The sequence below is a fragment of the Hyperolius riggenbachi genome, chromosome 3 (assembly GCF_040937935.1).
Source record: "Hyperolius riggenbachi isolate aHypRig1 chromosome 3, aHypRig1.pri, whole genome shotgun sequence".
Taxonomy (NCBI): domain Eukaryota; kingdom Metazoa; phylum Chordata; class Amphibia; order Anura; family Hyperoliidae; genus Hyperolius; species Hyperolius riggenbachi.
In genome coordinates this window covers 95,421,139-95,442,842 of record NC_090648.1, presented here as the reverse complement: position 1 = coordinate 95,442,842, position 21,704 = coordinate 95,421,139, and the positions used below count along the sequence as shown (strand labels likewise).

The following is a 21,704-nucleotide window of genomic DNA, read 5'->3' as shown; positions in this document are numbered from 1 at the left end:
TCACTTCAGTTGTCTTTTAAAGAGGAACTGTAACGACAAAACGGCCCCTGGGGGGTACTCACCTCGGGTGGGGGAAGCCTCAGGATCCTAATGAGGCTTCCCACGCCGTCCTGCGTCCCTCGGGGGTCTCGCTGTAGCCCTCCGTACAGCCGTGACGCAATATTTACCTTCCTGGCTCCTGCGCAGGCGCTCTGATGCCTCTCGGCGCCGAAGTAGGCGGAAATACCCGATCGCCGTCGGGTCTGCTCTACTGCGCAGGCGCAAGTTTCCGGCGCCTGCGCAGTAGAGCGGACCCGACGGAGATCGGGTATTTCCGTCTATTTCCGTGCCGAAAGTCGCCACAGCGCCCCCGCTGGAGCCAGCAAAGGTAAATATTGAACTGACAGTCGGCACAGTCGCCGGCTGTTCGGAGGGCTGCGGCGAGACCCCCGTGGGACAGAGGACGGCGTGGGAAGCCTCATTAGGATCCGGAGGCTTCCCCCACCCGAGGCGAGTACCCCCCAGGGGAGGTTTTTGTTGTTACAGAGTCTCTTTAAAATTCCTAAGCGTTGGCAGTTAAGAGACGAATTTCATGTTACATACTTTCAATCAATAAGATTGTAATATGCAAATTAGAGGAGTCTGAGTCGAGGAGTCTGAGTCGGAGGAATCCTAAACTGAGGAGTCGGAGTCGGTGGATTTTTGTACCGACTCCACAGCCCTGCTTATAATTCCCCAAATAGATTGCACTTGGCAGGAACAGTCACTGAATTTATCACGTCTTCACCAGGCCTGCTGGGTCTGGATAGGTAGACTGTACAGGTCAACAACCAATGGGAGTGCTTCCACAACAGTGCAGGGACACAGCACTGCCTACCTACGCATTTCGGCAGCCCCTAAAAGGCTTCATCAGGATGAATGTTATAGCTGGAACTGTGACCTCTAGTTTGCATAGCCTTTGCTTGTACTACAGCCTAACTAAAAATTCGATTTCCCAATCCCTCCTTCCCATATACACATACCAGGCCTGCTCATTACAGCTCGGTACTGAGGAAGAGTACATATGATGTGCATGGTGTGGTGGTGAGAGAAGGTGTGAGGCGCACTCCATGGCAGTATTGCATTTTAATCTTCATGTGGTTTGGGAACAGTGTGACCTAATAAACCATACTGTTTATTTTACCACAGAGCCGTGGTGACACTATTGTATTTTATTTGATCCCATTGGAAAGTAAGCTTATCTTTAAAAAGACTCTGAAGCGAGATTAAAAATTGTTTTTTTACCTTATATTCAACATGGGCATGTTTGCCCCTGCTAAAACACCGATATTCTGCGGCAGAACGAGGGGTCTTTACCCCCCAAATCCCCCCTGCTAAAATCCACAACTTTCTTGGTCTTGGATTTTGCTGCTCATGGAGGCAGAGCTATGAGCCACAGCTCTGCCTCCATGTGCGTCTATCAGCCGGCGGATCTCCGCCTCTCCCCCGCCCCTCTCAGTGAAGGAAGACTGAGGGGGGCTGGGAGAGGCGGCGATCAGCGCTGATAGACGAGCTGAGAGGCAGAGCTACAGCCATGAGCTCTGCCTCAACAGGAAGTGCTCCCCGGGCACCACGGAGGGGATTTGGGGGGTAAAGACCCCTCGTTCTGCCGCAGGATATCAGTGCTTTAGCAGGGGCAAACATGCCCCTGTTGAATATAAGGTAAAAGGCGATTATTAAACTCGCTTCAGAGTCTCTTTAAGGTGTAAAACAAATGTGTGTGTGTGTATATATATATATATATATATATATATATATATATATATATATATATATATAGTTAAAGTGGACCAGAACTCTTGCACAGGACAGAAAGAAAAACAGAAATGCAGCCTGCACGTGTTTAGACAGTTTAGCCTGTCTAATTCCCCTTCCTCTGTGGCTAATCACAAGTTGTAATTTGATCTCTCACCTGTGTCAGCTCAGGAATCTCCTCTGCTACAGAGCAGAGCAGCTAGTTTGTCAACACAGAATGTTAACAACATGTCTGCTCCTAAGAAAGCTGGAAGTAGACACACTGCAGATTTATATCAGCTGCAACAAAAATGTTTTTCTTTAAAAAGGTTATTATGCTGTTGCTTATTTAGAGCAGAGAGGAAGTTCTGAGTTCAGGTTCGCTTTAATATAGCTGTAGCTAGAAGGTGGCATGATGCTCTCTTCTCTCATTTAGATTCATGTTGTGTGGTATACTTCCATCGCCCAGATGCTGTCAGTCTACCCATGTTGGTGTTCCTGAGATCCTGAACCTGGATCAGGATGGGTGAACTCAAGGTCAGCATTCTTCACCAGGAGATTATGTACAAGCAACTGACAAGACATAAGTCCTAAGCTATGGCAGGAGTAGAAAGGATAAGAAACCATAAAACTCCATAAACCTTCGGCACACACACTTTAAATCTATTGATCTCTACAGATCATTTTGGGCAGCAGATATGGAAGGCTCTATGTATAAACACTGTTGGGCTCCTGACGGTCCAGCATGCTCTGCTCTATGCAGAGAGGAAGGTGAAAGAACTGCTGAAGGCTGTGGAGGTGAATAACAGCAGTGATCAGGCATGATTTTTCGGCAAGTCCATTCATTACTATCTTCTCAACACCTTTTAACACTTAGAAAAGGTGCCTGAAATGCTATTGAACAATTTTTCCTGAGACCCAAGTTACAAGTGTTTATGGGCCTTAAAGTGACATAAAACTTTTTTTTCTATGGTTTAAAGCAGTGGTCCTCAAACTAAGGCCCACAGGCCGAATGTGGCCCCCTGAGGCTTTTTTAACGGTAAACCACACACAAAATATATTATAGATGCGGTCAGCTACATCTTTAAATTTTGGTGGTCCGCATATCGAATGAAGTCAGAAAGCAGTAATTCGCTGGTTTCCAATCAAATTCCACATCAGGTGACACTGTTGTCCAATTGTACTGCAGGTTGTCACCTGGGTATGCTTCACTGTCTGGTACACAAAGACTTCTACATCATTTCATGTATACTCCGGCCCACAAGCAGTCTGAAGTATGTTGACCCTGCCCTCGACCCAAAACGTTTGAGGACCCTTGATTTAAAGGAATACTGTGGGGGGGGGGATGAGTTGGACTTACCCAGGGCTTCTAATGGTCCCCCGCAGGCATCCTGTGCCCGTGCAGCCACTCACCGATGCTCCGGCCCCGCCTCCGGTTCACTTCCGGAATTTCAGACTTTAAAATCTGAAAACCACTGCGCCTGCGTTGCCGTGTCCTCGCTCCCGCTGATGTCACCAGGAGTGTATAGCACAAGCCCAGTGTGGTCTGTGCCTGCGCAGTACACTCCTGGTGACATCAGTGGGAGCAAGGACACTGCAACGCAGGCGCAGTGGTTTTCAGACTTTAAAGTCTGAAATTCCGGAAGTGAACCAAAGGAGCATCGGTGAGTGGCTGCGCGGGCACAGGATGTTTTAGAAGGATTAGAAGCCCAACTCATTTTCTACCGACCCCCCTACAATATTCCTTTAAAGCAGGCCTGGGCGAAGTTTAAGCGGTCCAAGGTGCCGACTGCATTCCTTTTTATTTATGCATTACATGCTAGCACGTCCTGACAGCGTGTCACATGACAACGCTGTGCCCATGGAGACCCGAGGCTGAAAGCGACGATTAGGTGTGTTAACCCTCATCGTATTGCCCGCTTACAACTCTGCAGGAAGGGAGGACGGGCCTTCGTTTGCCCAGCGATTGGATAAAGCATTGAACACGGCATAAAACTAATAGCTAAAAACATATGACTGGTTTCCAAGTTACTGGAAGGGTTAATACTCATAACTTTTCACTTCAATTAGCTGCTAATTGTTAAGTGTCATGTGTGGTCCAAAAAAATTATCAGATTGTGTTAAAGGGATAGTGTAGGGGGGTCAGGGGAAAATGAGTTGAACTTACCCAGGGCTTCTAACGGTCCCCCGCAGACATCCTGTAATGGCGCAGCCACTCACCGATGCTCCGGCCCCGCCTCCGGTTCACTTCTGGAATTTCAGACTTTAAAGTCTGAAAACCACTGCGCTTGCGTTGCCGTGTCCTCGATCCCGCTGATGTCATCAAGAGCGCACAGTGCAGGCCCAGTATGGTCTGTGTCTGCGCAGTACACTCCTGGTGACATCAGCGGGAGCGAGGACATGGGCGTGCAGGCGCAGTGGTTTTCTGACTTTAAAGTCAGAAATTCCAGAAGTGAACTGGAGGCGGGGCCGGAGCATCGGTGAGCGGCTGCGCCAACACAGGATGTCTGCGGGGGACCATTAGAAGCCCCGGGTAAATTCAGCTCATTTTCCCCCGACCCCCTACAGTATCCCTTTAAGTGCACCAAGCTGTGTAAACAAGGCAAAAAAATGTATTAGTAATTACTTAACTATTAGTCTTCTTATAGTTAATCTAATAACTTGTCCTGCAGCCAGCATATACAATAACTTATCCTGCAGTTCTCAATTAGCTTTAGTGTAAATACGCCTTCAAATGACATACCAGTCTAATTCTGTTACGCATTTCCTTTTTTACTGTGTTGCGAATTTGAAAACAAAAATGTAATTTTAAATTTTATCCCACTTTAAGACAGGATAGTTAAAAACAGCCAGAGGTGGGATAAAAAAAAAAAAAAAAAAAAAAAGTAGGCTATCTGATCCGCGGGGGCTGAGCGGATCAGGTAGCGGCAAAAAAATGCAGCTCCCGTGGGCCTCAATGGCCCACTTTCACTTTCGTGACCTGCGGGTCATGACACTGCACTGAGAGACTGTGTGTCTTTCATAGCGTGCAGGGAGGCTGGGGAGCGGCAGGGGGCGTGGCCAGGGAGAGAGAGCCTACCAGTGGCAGCTCAGGAAACCCTGCAGAAACACCCCTGGTGGGCATTTTAAACAGGGAATTCCTCTCCTCTGTGTTTACCTCCAAGTGAGTGATAAATCTTGTCGCTAAACTCGGGGATCTCTTTAAGAGCAGTGAGGCATGGCCAGGCTTATTGCATGCATTCATTGAGCTCGGTCGTACAAACGTCAAGCTTTACCAACCTTTTTGGATTCTGTTTCGAAGGTGGAAGGTAACATTTCAGGGAAGAGCTTCAGAAAGACAGGTAGAAGAAATTCCATAAATGGGACAATAACAAAGACCATAAATGGCACCAGCCGGAAGAGATCCGCACAGGTCCTCATCAGCTGAATGGAGAGAAAAAAACAAATTCAGTTGTAACATCTGAACATTAAAGTCTATGAATAGTATGAAGCATACAGAGACAAAGATTGGTTGCTGTGAGCTACCACTTATCAATAAGTGTTCAGCCACCTGTATGGAAGTTCCAGGTCTTCTGCCCCAAATGACAGGTGCAGGCATAGACACACGGATGACCTGTCACACCAGAGGCACTGCACAGCTCGTCCGTGGCATCCCCTGGCTCCCATTCTGCAGCTACACTTTACACAACAGCACAAAGTAAAAAGGAGCTCTTTCGACTTGGTTCACACTAGAGCCAAAAAAAAATAAAATAAAACTTACCTTTTTTGTTCGTTTTAAACTGAATACTTACCTGATGACCCAGGAAGTGCCGGCTGCTTACCTGGTAGCAGTGTTCCGGCGAGTCCTCCAGGACGGCCCTCCTGAGACTGTGTAAGTCTCCCCTCCCAAATCGGAAACACCTGACAAGAATTAAAATCAATTAGTATAAGTTCCACCCCCTCACACACTCATACAGTTTTAGTAGAGAAAAGAATCCACGAACCACTATCATACTTAAATAAAATATATAATAGGGCCGGGAACCTAGACGGCCGTCCTGGAGGACTCGCCGGAACACTGCTACCAGGTAAGCAGCCGGCACTTCCTCCCTACGTCCTCCAGGACGGCCCTCCTGAGATCTAGCGAGAAATTTACCTTAGGGTGGGATAACGGCCTGAAGAACCTTGCGCCCAAAGGCTTGGTCCTGACTAGAAAGGAGCTCCACTCTGTAATGCTTGATGAAGGTCGAGTGACTGGACCATGTTGCGGCTCGACATATCTGCTCTAGAGAAGATCCCGACCTCTCCGCCCAAGATGCTGAAAGGGATCTGGTAGAGTGTGCTGTAATGTGGTCAGGCACCTGTAACTGCGCCTCTGAATAGGCAAGGGATATTAGCTGTCTAATCCACCTAGACACTGTCATTTTGGATACATGAGACCCCCTCTTAACACCCCCAAAAGCTACAAAAAGATTAGTGGAAACTCTCCACTCTCTGGTTCTCTCTAAATAAGTCAGAACCGCTCTTCTGATGTCTAGAGTGCTCAACCTCCTCTCCTTATCATTCTGAGGACTGGCCAAGAAAGAAGGCAGTACAATATCCTGGGTCCTATGAAAGGATGTGGACACTTTGGGTAAATAAGAGGGATCTAGCCTGAAGACAATCTTATCGGAATGAATTATCATGTAAGGGTCTTTTATCGATAATGCCTGTATGTCTCCTATCCTGCGGGCCGAAGTAATGGCCACTAAGAACACGACTTTAAGCGTGAGGAACTTCAAAGGTACTGAATCCAAAGGCTCAAATTTGTCTGAAGTTAGGAAATCTAATACTAATGAAAGATCCCATGGGGGAACAAGCTTCTGAGGAATCGGTTGCGACCGTTCAACCGATCTCAAAAAATTCTTAACATAAATATCGGCAGATAGCCGTCGAGACAAAAACACAGAAAGAGCTGAAACCTGAGCTCTAAGAGTACTGACGGTCAAACCTAATTTAACTCCCTGCTGCAAAAATTCTAGAACAGAAGTGATGTCGTCTGACCTAGATGCATCCTTCTGCTTCCAGGCCGAAAAGGTGTACCAAACCTTATTGTATTTCCTTCTGGTAGTTGGTTTCCTACAGGCTAATAACGTATTAACCACGTCCTTAGAAAACCCCTGAACTGTCAACATCTGCTCCTCAGGATCCAAGCAGTCAGATTGAACAATCCTGGATTCGGATGGAGATTGCCGCCCTGTAATAGCAGATCCGCTCTGTATTGAAGATGCCAAGGTCCCCGAACCGCTAGGGACTGCAGTAGGGGGAACCAAGCTCTCCTTGGCCACCAAGGGGCTATTAGTATCACTTCTGTCTCCTCCGATTGAATCTTCCTGAGGACCCTTGGTATTAATTTGAATGGAGGGAATGCGTAAAGCAACCCTTTTGGCCAAGGTATTGATAGGGCATCCAATCTGCTCATTGAAGCAGAAGGATCCAGGGTACAGAAATCTTGCACCTTTGTGTTCTCTGGATTTGCGAACAAATCGAGAATTGGAACCCCCCAGTGTTTTGTAATCTCCAAAAACGTTTCTGGATTGAGTTCCCACTCCGACTCCTCTATTAGCTGTCTGCTTAGAGAATCTGCCCGTCTGTTGTGAATCCCCTGTATGTGGACTGCCGACAGGGATTCCAGATTGGCCTCTGACCATGACATGATGAGAGATGTCAGGTGCTGGAGGTCTGGTACTCTCGTGCCTCCCTGTTTCCTGACATAACAGACTGAGACGAAATTGTCCGAGAATACCAGAACCTCTGAGTTGGAGATTATCGGCAGTAGTGCCTGTAAGGCCAGCAGAATCGCCCTGAGTTCTCTGTAATTTGACGACCTCTGGGAGGTCTGTTGGTCCCATGTGCCCTGGACCTGGTGGCCCAGACAATGGGCTCCCCAGCCCCAGGCACTGGCGTCCGTGTATAATTTCAACGGAACTTCCTGAGCCCACTTGCGGCCCTGATTCAAGTTGGACCGTTGACACCACCAGCGGAGGGCTGCTACCACTTCGTCCGGTACTAACACCCTTGTGTCCAGAGAACGGTGATCTCTGTCCCAAGTTGACAACACCCAATTCTGGAGACTCCGAGAATGGGACTGTGCCCACTCTACCGCCGGAATGGCTGACGACATCAATCCCAGGCATGATACCAACTTCCGCAGGGATACCTGAGGATCCTCTCTGATCCTCTGCACCTCTGACACTAATCTCTCTATCTTCTGGTTTGGCAGGAAGACACGCCTGACCGTCGTGTCCCACCTGAGACCCAAAAAAATCAGACCCTGAACCGGGATTAAGTGAGACTTCTCCGAGCTCACAATCCAACCTAACTTGTTCAAAAGTTGAAGAGAAAAACCTAGCACATCCTGCAAGGCTTCTCGAGTTTCGGCCATAAAAAGAAAATCGTCTAGATAAGGGAGAACCCTTACATTGTGGAGATGTAGGAAAGACATTACCTCCGCCACAACCTTCGTAAAGATTCTCGGGGCTGACGAAATTCCGAACGGAAGAGCCTGATATTGGAAATGGCATATCGACTCTCCTGACTGAACTGCGAATCTTAAATATTTCTGAAAAAGAGGGTGGATTGGAATGTGGAGGTAAGCATCCTCCAGGTCCACTGATGCTAGAAAAGCCCCTGGAGACATGAGGTTGCGAACGGAGGCAATGCTCTCCATCCTGAACTTCTTCTCCACAATGTAAGGGTTCAAAGGTTTCAAATTCAAGATCATTCGAAACCCTCCCGAGTGTTTCTGAATTAGAAACACTCTTGAATAAAAGCCTTTCCCCTGTTCCGAGGCTGGAACTCGACAAATAACATTCTTCTGGAGAAGTGACGAAATTGAGTCCATCAATGCCCCCGCTCTGATCTGATCTCTGGGGGATGTTGTGATTGTAAACCGGGAGGGAGGAGGAGAACTGAACTCTATTCTGTATCCCTGTTGGATTAAGTTCAGAATGAATTCGTTCTTTGTCACTTCTCGCCAGGCTGGCGCAAAGTGGCGCAGTCTTCCTCCCACCGGGATCTGCCCGTCATTTAGAGGGCTTTGAAGCAGCAGAGGGTGGCTGGGATCTATTGAAGAGGAAAGGCCTACCTCTACCTGCATTGTAGGACCACCTTTTATTCTGTTTCTGCCCTCTACCCTGCTGCTCCTGCCTAAAAAAGGGCTTTTTGTTCTGAAAGGGCTGCTTCCCTTTCTTTTTCTTTTCCGGAAATTTCCTGGATCTATTGGACGATCTCTCCAATACTGAATCTAAATCCTTTCCAAACAAAAGGTCGCCCTGGAAAGACATCCCACAAAGCTTCTGTTTGGAAGTCACATCGCCCTCCCATGTATTTAGCCAAACAGCTCGCCTAGCCGAATTGATCAGAGCCGCCGTCTTAGCAGCGGCCCTGAGAGACTCAGTAGCCGCGTCTGCCAAGAAGGCAATAGATTTGATAATTACAGGTAAGCTTTCTAAGATTCTTGCATGAGGGGTACCCTCCTCCAGACGGCTCTGAAGCCCCCGAATCCATTTATCCAGATTGCGAGCTACACACACTGAAGAAATGGCTGGTTTAAAGGAGAACGATGTTGAATCCCAGGCTCTTTTAAGAAGGGCCTCGGCCTTCCTATCCATAGGATCCTTTAAGGCCCCCATATCCTCAAAGGATAGATCTGTATCCTTAGAGCACTGAGAGAGAGGGGCATCCAATCTAGGGCATTTAAACAATGCATCATGCTCCTCTACATTGAAAGGAAATCGGCGTTTGAACGATCTGGGAATAAACAGCCTCCCCTCCGGATCCTTCCACTGGGCGGCAATAACACTTTTAATAGCCCTGTGTACAGGGAACACCCGGCCTCCCCGATCCTCCAATCCTCTATAAATATCATCCTGAGGAGTAGAAGCCGATCTAGGCTCTTCAATCTGCTCAGAATCATAAACTGCTTTAAGCAGTTCTGAAGTATCCTCCGCATTGAAAAGGTATCTCGGTACCCTCGCCTCCCCCTGATCCTCCGACGCGTCTGACTCCGGTAATTCACCTTCATCAGACTCCTCAGACACATCCTGTGGGGATAACGGAGAGGAATTCTCCCCTACATGAGAAGCCCCCCACTCACCCTGGGGGATATCCGGTAATACCGGAGGAGGTGCAGGCTGGCCTATGGAAGAGGACCCTGTCTGCGGAACCTGAGCCTGAGAGGTAATCACTACGGGCTGAGCCGTGGTACCCGGTAAGGCTGGTGATGAATGCGGTAAGGGAACCACCTGTAGTGGACAAGGAGGCAGAGCTGCTCTAAACGCTGAAAAGGTAGTTGCTAGCTCCTGTTTCATAGATTTCATTAAATCTAATAAGGCAATAGTCGTGCTCTCGGGCCTAGGTGCATGAGACTTTGACTTATTGTAACATTCTATACATAAAGTCTTAGACGTCCCCTCAGGTAGCCTTGCACCACATTTAGTACACTTATTGGACTTGCCCGGATACTTCTGTGGTTTCTGAAAAATATAACAAACAGGAACAACCCACCAGGGATCCTTAGCTACTGAGTATGGCATACATGAAAAAATACCCATAAATCATCATAGCTGACACCTTACCGGCTGCTGTGCTGCCTCCCCAGTGACAGCCGAAGGCGTTTGCTGTGTCTCTGGAGCGGGCTCTGATGGCTGCTGCATGGCCCCTGCAGAGATACACTGCCTCCGTGCAGTGTGTATGTGCGCTGGGTGGACCTGCGAGTATAGCGCTGATGTCGGAGACTCCCTTGAAGCTGCAGAGGGTTTCCGCGTGTCAGACCTCCGAGCAGACGGAAGTGAAATGCCGACAGACGCTAGTGAAGAACGCCCTCTTCAAGTCACGCGGCCAAACTTCCGCCTGACGCGATACGCGTCATTTCCGCCTCCACTCGCATCAGAAATGCGTAAGAGCGTCCACCCAGCCGATTCAGGAAGGCAAAGAGCGGCGGGAAAATGGCAAAAACCCCTCCGGATTCTACCACCCCACCAGTGGATCCAGGTACAGCTGCCCCTCACTCCACCTCGTCAGGTCGCGCCCAGCACAGACCCAAAACCGCTCCCCTTCCAGAAAACACTTTCATAAGCCTGGTCAATTGAAGTAGGTGCCATCAGGCTCCCCTACCACCAGGAACAACTCCATAGGTGCTTCCGTGGAAAGTCTGGGAAACAAACAAAAAACTGTATGAGTGTGTGAGGGGGTGGAACTTATACTAATTGATTTTAATTCTTGTCAGGTGTTTCCGATTTGGGAGGGGAGACTTACACAGTCTCAGGAGGGCCGTCCTGGAGGACGTAGGGAGGAAGATGGTTCCCAGTTATGTCCCTCAACGACAAGCGCCAATACCACCCCCCCTCCCTGCCCCCGATCCATTGTCCTGCGGGCGGGTACGCGTGACGGCATATGGTGGTTGCAAACGAGAAGTCGAGTGAGTGCGGTACTTTGCACAGAGTAGTCATGGATCGGGAGATTCGATCAGCTGTGATGGTAGTCATCACCAATTGTTGTTTGTGTAATCACGCGCATGTACCCACGGAAACGGTCACTTGTCAGTCAAAAAAATTAAGAAAAACGAAGAACAAAATGCCGGTCAGCAGAAAAATCGAGTGGTGGGTACGGGCCTTAATGGATCGACATATGGACAGGTCAACAGATCCCATGTTATTAATAGAATTAGTCCACACACATCTATTTGCAAGGGATCTGTGTCCCTCGCAGCAGCTCCAGCGTCTCGGGATCCCCTCCGTTGCAGATGCCGACCTCGCTCTCACGTGGTCTAGAGTGTTCTGCGCAGGTGCAGTACTTCTGCGTCAGCGCAGAACACTCCAAGACACGTGAATGTGATTGGAGTAGCATGGCCACGCACTTGAGCAGAAGATGCCGACCTGGGAAGGGGAAGTGCACCATACGGAGCGAAAAATGTGTTGGTTTAAAATACAAAATTGTTTGTGGAGCATCGATATACGCATATTAAATGTAAAGGAGGATTGCTCTTTAAACTAGAAAAAGACATTTCAGTAAAAAGGAACCATTCACAAACCTAACCCAGAGTCCTCCCCAGATTTTTTTTTTCAGCCGAGTGGCATGAAAACGTAGTCGGGTGAGTCACATTGGGGGAATGCAGGACCAGCGCAACCTTGCTTACAGCATAGGAGGAGGATGAGGAGGCAAACCAATGACAGCCGGGTATTCCCCAAAATTAGCCGGGTCGAGCACCCGGCTAAAAGAGCCTGAGAACACTGCTAACCAACAGGCACCATCAAAGGCTACCTTCAGCGAGAACAGCTGCAGAGATATAGGTTTTTAAAGGGAACCTAAACTGAGAAGTTGATGGATTTTTCCTTTTAAAATAATACCAGTTGCCTGACTCCCCTACTTGTCCTGTGTCTCTAATACTTTTAGCCACAGCCCCTGAACAAGCATGCAAATCAGTTACTCTGACTGAAGTCAGACTGGATAAGCTGCATGCTTGTTTCAGGTGTGTGATTCAGCCACTACTACAACTAAAGAGATCAGCAAGACTGCCAGGCAACTGGTATTGTTTAAAAGGAAACATCCATATCCCTCTCAGTTTAGGTTCCCTTTAAAGGGAACTTGAAGTGAGAGGGATACGGAGTTGGACATATTTATTTCCTTTTAAACAATGCAAACTGCCTGGCTGCCCTGCTGATCCTCTGACTCAAATACTTTTAGCCATAGACCCTGAACAAGCATGCAGATCAGATGTTTCTGAAGTCTTATGAGCACAGCAGGAGCGAGAGTGGATGTGTCTCGCCTGTCTGCTTATGTTGCCGTGATCGCTCGTCTCTTTTCATATTGCTAAAGGTGCATAAACAACTTTGATAGATGTTGCCCGTCAGGGGAACAGGACCCGATCCCCGGAGCAGAGCATGCATGACATCACATGGCGGCCAAGTGGTGTGAACAATGCGATCTACTGTCGCTGGGGGAGAGTCAATCTGCCAGTTGGTGGCCTATGTACACGTGTCTGATTATCAGCTGAGGTGGTCAATATTGGATGCCTCAGCTGACTTAAGTCAGGCATTTTTATGAGCCTTAAAGCGAGACTGAAGCGAGTATAAAACTTGCTTCAGCTCTTATACTCAGCAGGGGCATGTGTGCCCCTGCTAAAACGCCGCTATCCCTCGGCTAAACGGGGGTCCCTTACTCCCAAAATCCCCCCCCTGCAAAATCAACGAACAACTTGGTCGTAGATTTTGCTGCTGTTGAGGCAGGGCAGCTTATGCGGATGACGTACTCCTAACTCTGTCAGAGCCTAAAAGCTCATTGAAATAATGTTTGGATTGGTTTTCCGAGTATAGCAAAGAAACAAATTATAAACTGAACCGACAAAAAACAATTGTACTACATTTAGGATGCTCGTCACAAACAAAAGAGGGCATAAAAGAGCATTCCACGTTCCAATGGGAAAAAAGATCAAATATTTGGGAGTGAATATATGCGCACAATCACAAGATCTTTACAACTATAACTTTAGAAATATTTTGGGAGAAAGTAAAGCGGCATTACAAAACTGGGATCGTTCAATTTTTAATATATTGGGAAGGATTGCAATTATTAAGATGATGATATTACCTAAAATATTGTTTCGATTGCAGTGTGTGCCTGTATCACTCCCGGATAGGTGGTTCAGGGAATGGAGTGCTATGTTACAAAAATGTATCTGGTCCAGAACTCGGCACAGATTGTCGTACTCCACGATCTCAAGAGGTAAGAGGTATGGGGGCATGGCTGCTCCGGACATCTATAGATACTATGTGGGCATTCACCTATTACGGATATTAGAACTAAGAATTAATGATAATAGTAGAACTTGGGACTGGAGGGTGATCTGCGCCGAGACTCATTTGAATCCTGGGTACCGCAAAAAAAAAAAAAAAAAAAAAAAAAAAAAAAAAAAAAAATCAGACGAGCGGTACTATCTCCTTTACATCCATTGTTGGTACCTTCGTTATAAGTTTTCTCGACGATAGTTTAACATTGGAACCTTAGTGAAGGTCTCTCTCCAATGACGACTCTCGCGGCTGACCCCGATTTTGCTCCAGCCCGAGACAGAGCTTGGTGCAAGGCCAACAAAATTGATGGAGATGTGAGATTTATCCACATTATTGGTAGTAAAAAATTAAATATAGCATCTGTTGTGGACAGGGGAGACTTATCAGCTTTTAGCAAGGTACAACTTTCTAACTTCTGAAATAGGTATACAAGAAAAAAAAAAAAAAAAAAAAAAAAAAGAAGCAATAAGACATGATATAAACCTATACGAACAGTGTTTTTTGAGAAGACTGAGACCATCAAACGCACTATCAAAGATCTACAATTTACTGGACGAGATCTCACACAGGGCGCTGCCCGTATATGTGTCCAAGTGGGAAAAAAAAAAAAAAAGGAGGAGGACAGCATAAAATTGGATGAGGGTTTATGGGATAAGATTTTCCGCTCGATATGGATTACTTCAGATACAAGTACTCAGTTAACCCAATACAAACTAATAGCGAGATGGTACCTCACCCTGGCAAGAACGGCAAGTAATGGCCTAACAGTAAATGATCTATGTTGGAAGTGCAATAACCAATGTGGTATCTTGGCACATATGACGTGGGAGTGCCCTGTAGTGAGAAGTTTTTGGGTGGTGGTGGAAAGTTTCTTAAGAGACAAATTTACTATGAATCTAACCATAGACATTAAGGGGGCTCTGTTTGGTGTGCTGGACGGGGTTCAGTGATTGGGTCAGTCGCAAGAGTCATTGCTAATCGAAGTATGACTGTTTGTGGTGGGGGGGGGGGTGTCGCTTATTCGTATTGTTTTTTTAAGGAGTCAGCTTTTGTTTTAGTTTTTCGTAGACTATTATATAATAAAAGTGTTTATAGTTCAACACAAACCATGATGCAAACCACCCCCAACCATGGGAGGGTCCTGATGAAGCCAAGATAACAGTTGGGACATGGCTTTTTGTAACGCTGCTGATTGTTTGTGGGGGGGAAAAAAAAAAAAACATGAGCTGCTCTGGAGTGATTGGAGACCAGTGCCCACTGGTCCAGTCACCAATATCACATGACTACAGATGTCTCCGCAATTGGTGCTGCAAATGTATCTCTTGGAGAACAAAATAAAATAGGTCAACTTACCCTTCTCCGCTCTCTCCTGCTCAGCACTTGCCCATGTAATAATCTCCAGACCATCCGAGCCGCGACCTCAGTGTCAATCCAGAGCAGTCGGAAGCCATGATAAAAGTGTTTAATCTCATCCACCACTTTCTGACGCAGTGACTTGCGCACAATTTGCGGTGCTTTCTCTGCCTCTGGTGTTGGAGGAGGATCTTGTGTCGGAGAACCAGGTGGAGGCTGCTGTGCTGCAGAAGCAGGAGGAGGTTCCTGAGTTGGAGGCTCTTGTACTGGAGTAGATGGAGGCTCTTGTATTGGAGGAGTAGGTAGAGGCTCTTGAGACAGAGAAGTAGGTGGAGGCTCTAGTGTTGGAGAAGCAGGTTGAGGTTCTAGTGTTGGAGGAGCAGGTGGAAACTCTTGTGGAGGAACAGGTGGAGGCCCTTGTGTCGAAGGAGGAGGCAAAGTTTGAAGCTGTAACACAGATGTGTGGAAGTTCTTTAAGGAAGGGTAGAGGAGAATGGCGGGTGCTTGGCAGTTTGATATGGGAGGTATCCAGTTATTTTGGTTGTAGGACATGGAGGTGTAAAGAGGGCAGCATTTCTTCTGGAGTACGAGACAGGAGACCCTGTGGATGTACAACAAATACAGAGTACAGTTTTCAGCACAGAAAAATAAAAAACACAACAATCAGGACCAAGTACTACAAATTTCGACAAACAAAACAATAACATGAGAAATCAAGGCTACCCAGGTGCTGCTGTTCCTGAGGTGTTATCAGTGATTCAGTGCAGGCAGACTATTGCAAACCATTTTAAAATTCAAAATAAATATATGAAATACATACATAACGTCTAGGAGCAAAACAAACTCTAAATTACTTTTGTTGCCTACGTCTCTAAATTACTTTCGTTGTCTCAGTCTCTGTCATGTACAGCAAGTTGTAAAAAGCTGACCAGTTTTGGAATAGTCCTCATGGGGGTATTTATTTTAAAGGCCAACTGTAGTGAGTGGTATATGGAGGCTGCCATGTTTATTTCCTATTAAACAATACCAGTTGCCTTGCTATTCTGCTGATCTGTTTGGCTGCAGTAGTGCCTGAATACCACCAGAAACAAGCATGCAGCTAATCCAGTCAGATCTGACATTTATGTCAGAAACTTCTGATCTGTTGCTTGCTTGTTCAGGGTCTATTGATACAAGTATTAGAGGCAGAGGATCAGCAGGACTGCCAGGTAATGGTATTGCTTGAAAGGAAATCAATATGGCATCCTCTATATATCCCTCACTTCAGTTGTCCGTTAATCTGCAGCACTGAATAGCTCTTGGTTAATCCCAAAGTTCGTTCTATGTTGTGCCTGTGTCCTCTTCTGTTCCTACTGCACACTCCAAGTGCAGAATAAAACCAGAGGACAAATCAGTGACACTATCTGCATCAAAATGTTATTCAATAAAATAGCCTGCATCAACTTGGAAAATACCAGTTAGGGTCCCTAGCCAAATGAAGACCCAACTGATACAAACGTATTCCATATTCCAGGTAGAGTTGTATGCCCGCTCCCAACAAGGCTGGTTTCACCTCTCAGCAGTGTCAGGGGTATCAGGATTGATGATTTTAAACCAGATAGTGTCACCGATTTGTCCTCTGGTTTTATTCTGCACCTGAAGTGTGTAATAGGAACAGAAGAGGACACGGGCACAACATGGAACGATCTTTGGGATTAACCAAGAGCTATCCAGCTCAGCAGATTAAAATAGGTCTTCATTTGGCATGTTTGGGAACAAGCTGCTGCTGGCTGTTGGACACTGAGTTGTCCTGCTTGACGATTGTTTTCTGGTCCCTTCAAAAGTTTGGTTATGATAAAACAAGTGCCCTTCTTACCAGTATTCTCCCCAGAATTTTTTTTTTTAATCTAGGTGGCATAAAAAAGTAGCCGGGTGGGTGACACGGGAGAATACAGGGCCAGTGCTTCTCTGCTTACAGCAGAAGAGGAAGTGAGCCGATGACAGCCAGGTGCTCACCAAAATTAGCCGGGTGTAGCACCCAGCTAAAAGAGCCTGGGGAGAACACTGCTTACATTCTATATACGGTCGACTTTTTGTATTTCCTTTATTCTTAACCTCCCTGGTGTTATGATATTTCCAGATTTAGGGTCTAAAAGCCATGCAATTTTTTCACAAGCTTTTAGACCCTAAAAACAAGAAGAAAAAAAACATACTACATAGAGATCTGCAGCAGCTCCTGCATATAACTCACTCAGGCATGGGACTACCGCCTCTGAGCTTTCTGTCCCGAGCCTGACTCAGGATTACTGCTTAGGAGGTTAACTAAAGGACTCCCTGATAATGATCTGTACAAGGATGCCAGCTAGCCTCCTTAATCATTTGCACATTACTCTGGCAGCTGGGCTGAGCAACTGCGATTCAGTAAGTGCTTTTGAAAACAAAGAGAAACCTGAGAATTCTCCCCGACGGCATACATGCAAAAACAAGCCGGGAAATTTGGGCACAGGGTGAAGACAAAAAACGGCTCATCCTGCTGCTGTGCAGAATTCCCAGTGGCGTTATTTACTATTTCCCCTCCAGACCACCATGCTATTGGTGGTGGCTGAATTACACTGTTTTTGCAGTCATTTGGGCTCCGTCTTTTGTCGGCACCCAAATTACTGTATGAGCGTCACTATAGCCGTAATACACATTACAAATTTTCTCAGTACGCGTGCGCAGCCGTACGTGAACATACGGCTGCACGCATTGGAAGCTCTCTGCACCAGCGTCCTCTCAGCTAGAATAGTAACACTGCACCTGCGTTGCCAATGCAGTTCCAGGTCACAGAAGAGCCCGACCTAGAGGTTGGGTCCCCGACCGGAGCTTACCATGCCAAATTGATACATTTATCAGGGGAACGGAGGGCACGATCCAGCTCAAAAAATGGTTAGTAACCTGCAGACATGCGTGTTTCACATAAGATACATTGCCTGATGACTCCTTTAAGACTCCGACCAGTACTGCAAAGTACTTAAAGGGGAACTGAAGTAAGAGGCATACGGAGGCTGCCATATTTATTTCCTTTTAATCAATACCAATTGCCTGGCAGCCCTGCTGGTCTATTTCTCTGCAGTAGTATCTGAATAACACCAGAAACAAGCATGCAGCTAGTCTTGTCAGATCTGACTTTAAAGTCTGAAACACCTGATCTGCTGCATGCTTGTTCAGGGGCTATGGCTAATAGTATTAGAGGCAGAGGATCAGCAGGGCTGCCAGGCAACTGGTATTGATTAAAAGGAAATAAATATGGCAGCCTCCGTATACCTCTTACTTCAGTTCCCCTTTAACGATGCATACCTTTCTGTAGCTTGTGCTCTCCTCTTTCACTTGATCCCTGAATCTCCATTCTACACCAAATAGTTTTTGTTTGATTTCAATTTAAAAATCGTGGCTGCCATCTTGGCTATGTTATAATAATAATAATAATAATAATAATCTGAACATTTGTATAGCGCTTTCCTCCTGTCGGACTCAAAGCGCTTAAGAGCTGCAGCCACTGGGACGCGCTCAAGAGGCCACCCTGCAGTGTTAGGGAGTCTTGCCTTGAACTCCTTACTGAATAGATACTTGACCTAGCCAGGATTTGAACCCTGGTCTTCCATGTCAAAGGCAGAGCCCTTAACCAGTACACTATCCAGCCACCACCTTTATAACTTCCGGGTTACCCCTGTCTTCTCTGTTATAGACGTGCATCACTGAATGAAGCAGGAAGAGGAAGCGACACGCATGGCCATTGCAAGAGGGGGGTCATAGCACGACTTTGCTGGAATCTGACTTAAAGGCATGCCCATGAGAGGTGCTCTGGGTCCCTTTAAGTAGTAACCATGTTTTCATGGTGCGATTCAGTCTTCTCCCCAGAATTTTTTTTCCAGTCGGGTGGCATGAAAAAGTAGCTGGGTGGGGTTATATATATCAATCATTTCTTGATCTCTCTTCAATTTTTAACTTCTCACTTTGCAATGTATTGATTCTCCCCCTCCCCCTTCACAACAGTTCCTTTTTAAGTTTTTTTATTTCATCTGTACATCTGACTATGTCTTTTTATGTAAAAGCAAAACACAGCTTGCATTTTATAGTGCCACATGTCTTACCGGGATCTGAGAGAAGCCAGAGCCATGCTGCAGTTGTAGGCTGCCATTTCCTATTTTTAAATCTCCATGTAACTGTGGAAATAAATCAAAATGCAAATTAGCAAACGATAGTTTCAAAAATGTAGTGTCAGTCAGTTCACTGGCAGTCCTGGATGCACAAATAATATGCATCAGTAATTCAATTGTATCATACCGCCACCTCCATTAGTGGTCAATACACTACAAAGCTATGTTTCAAACTATTAAAAATGTGTGTATCAAAGACTTATAGCTCACAAAGACCGTATGTATCATCTGACAGCAGAGCTAGTCCAGTGTGTATAGCACTGTACTGGCTGTTTTCCCTCCCAGAACAGTGATTATCTGTAGTGTAGCAGTGTGAGCAGGCCTGGATTTACCTCACAGGAGCTTATAGGCACAGATGTCCTGGCACCTTAGACTTCATGCTCCATGGACCTGCAACCCCCGCCAAACCGCACCACAAGTGTGCTGACGGTCCCAGCTGTCACTTCTCACTTAGACCCCGTACACACTTGCGTTTTGGCTAGTAAACGGACCGGATCCTGATCGGATCCTGATCGGATCAGGACCTGATCCTGTTCAGAACCGTACGGTTCCGATCCGGATCACATCCGGATCCGGTCCGTTTGTATCAGGCATGCATCAGGCTGCCATCCGGATCCGTGGGCAAAAAATAGCGAAATTTAAATTAAAAAAATGTTGGGGTCAGCAGAAGGTGCACCTGGTGCACCTGTAGAATCAGGTTCCTCCGCTGTAGGCCTCACCTCCACCTCCGACATTCTGCCAAACAGCTCCAGCACGTCTGTCACTGCTGCTCCACTCCAGACATGCTTGGCCCATGTGTCCCCATCCAAAATGGCCGCTTGGATACGCATAGGAAGTGGGGTAGAATGTCAGGTGTTTGTAGGCAGTGTGTTCTGTGCCTTCCGTTTCCCATTGGTTTCTGTGTTCCGGATGGTGCTGTCAGGCTCAGGTCCGGCTCCGGTCCGGGTGCGTGGGCCGGAGAGCCGGACCCAAAAAATAGCGCATGTTGGAAAAGTGTCCGGAGTCCGGATCCGGTCCGGCTCCGTAGTGTACGGAACGGACACGTGTGAACGTCCGCATAGACTTTGCATTGCTATGCGGAACGTACGTTCCGTTTGTACAGTATGCGGTCCGGATCAGATCCGGAAAATCCGGACAGGGAACGCTAATGTGAACCTGGCCTTACTTCCTTTGCCTGTCATAGCTAAAGTTTTCCCTTAGTATTAGGCATCCAGAAGTCACCTCAGTATTAAGTAGCTAGAGGTGCCCCTGACTCAAGGGAGATCTGGTCAGTGGAATGGAACAGGGTGAGAAACCTCTCATTTACACTCTCATCAGGACTCTGCATATGGAAGCGCTCTGGGAGGGGAGTGAGCTGCCTTTACATCATCATGCGCCTGTAGGCACTTGCCTACACTGCCTTATGGTAAATCCGGCCCTGAGTGTGAGGCCTGCTCCCCTCCCCACAGCCTGCATGAAAGTAAAAAAGAGCAGACTGTGGCTCTTCTCACACAGCCAGTTGGTCAGCACTCTCCGTAAGGTAACATAAAGGTATCCATTAAAGCAAACCTAAAGCGAAAATAAACGTATGAGATAATGAATTGTATGTGTAGTACAGCTAAGAAATAGAACTGAGAAAATGGTCTCATTGTTTTCCAGTACAGGAAGAGTTTAAACACTTTGGTTATCTATGCAAAAGAGCATCTCTGAGCAGTCCTGTTTTCTGAAGCACTGAAACATCCAAGAAACAGTGAGAGACAGTTTGAGAAAAGGTTTTACTGCAGGAAAGTTCAACAGGTCAATATTTCTGCTTTATTGTATAGATAAAAGACAGTGTGCTTTTATAACTGCAACTGTGACAACTATGACAATGTTATTAAAAAAAGCTATATAACTAAAAATAAAAATAGGAGACTCTTCTCTTTGCTACTAATGATGTTCAATTCCTAATCCGTAATCCATATGACACATACAGTTCATCATATCATCAGGTTTTTTTTCGCTTCAAGTTTGCTTTAAACGGTAGAATGTTTATGGACATTTTTGTATTCCAATCAGATAAATCAATAGGAAAAAAAATTAAGTAGTCGCTCATAATAAACATAAAAATGATCATATAGTCAATTGTAAGTAGCTGGTTTATCTGGTTTTATGAATGATCATATCTGATCTTTTCTAAAATAAAATTGGAACATTGTTGGATAAAAACGATCATTGGGCACTTGGCCTGCACACAATCCCAGTTCCCAATGGTAAGAAAGCCAGGAGAGTGCTATACACACACACACACACTGTATACACACACACACACACACACTGTATACACACACACACTGTACACAAGCACTGTACACAAGCACTGTACACAAGCACTGTACACACGCACTGTACACACGCACCTGGAGGTCCTTTTCCACTAGCTGCATTTGAAACCAAGAACTCTATCGTTCACATTTAGCAAATTCCTACAGCACCACAGTGCTGATATTCCACTACTGAGATCTGTCTTTAAGGAATAGCAAGCCTGCTGCATTTTTGGTGTGATTGTGCGCATATACTTATTACAGATGTGGAGGAGGAAAAAAAAAAAAATAATTGCATAGCAATCGCGTCACTATGCGATATGGCAATTTAA

At 46.4% G+C, this 21,704-nt stretch overlaps 1 protein-coding gene across 2 annotated transcripts in view; it reads right to left on the bottom strand.

Annotated features, from left to right (window-relative positions):
- The window catches only part of LETM2 (leucine zipper and EF-hand containing transmembrane protein 2), a 50,538-nt gene that overhangs the window by 20,444 nt on the left and 8,390 nt on the right, over nucleotides 1-21,704 (bottom strand). For both annotated transcript variants that reach the window (XM_068272285.1, XM_068272284.1), the window contains exons 2-4: nucleotides 19,025-19,096; nucleotides 14,913-15,513; nucleotides 5,032-5,175 (exon numbers count right to left, since the gene is read on the bottom strand). In XM_068272285.1, the coding sequence (XP_068128386.1) occupies nucleotides 5,032-5,175; nucleotides 14,913-15,513; nucleotides 19,025-19,071 (792 nt within the window). In that variant the 5' untranslated portion in view covers nucleotides 19,072-19,096. The remainder of the gene's footprint in view (nucleotides 1-5,031; nucleotides 5,176-14,912; nucleotides 15,514-19,024; nucleotides 19,097-21,704) is intronic.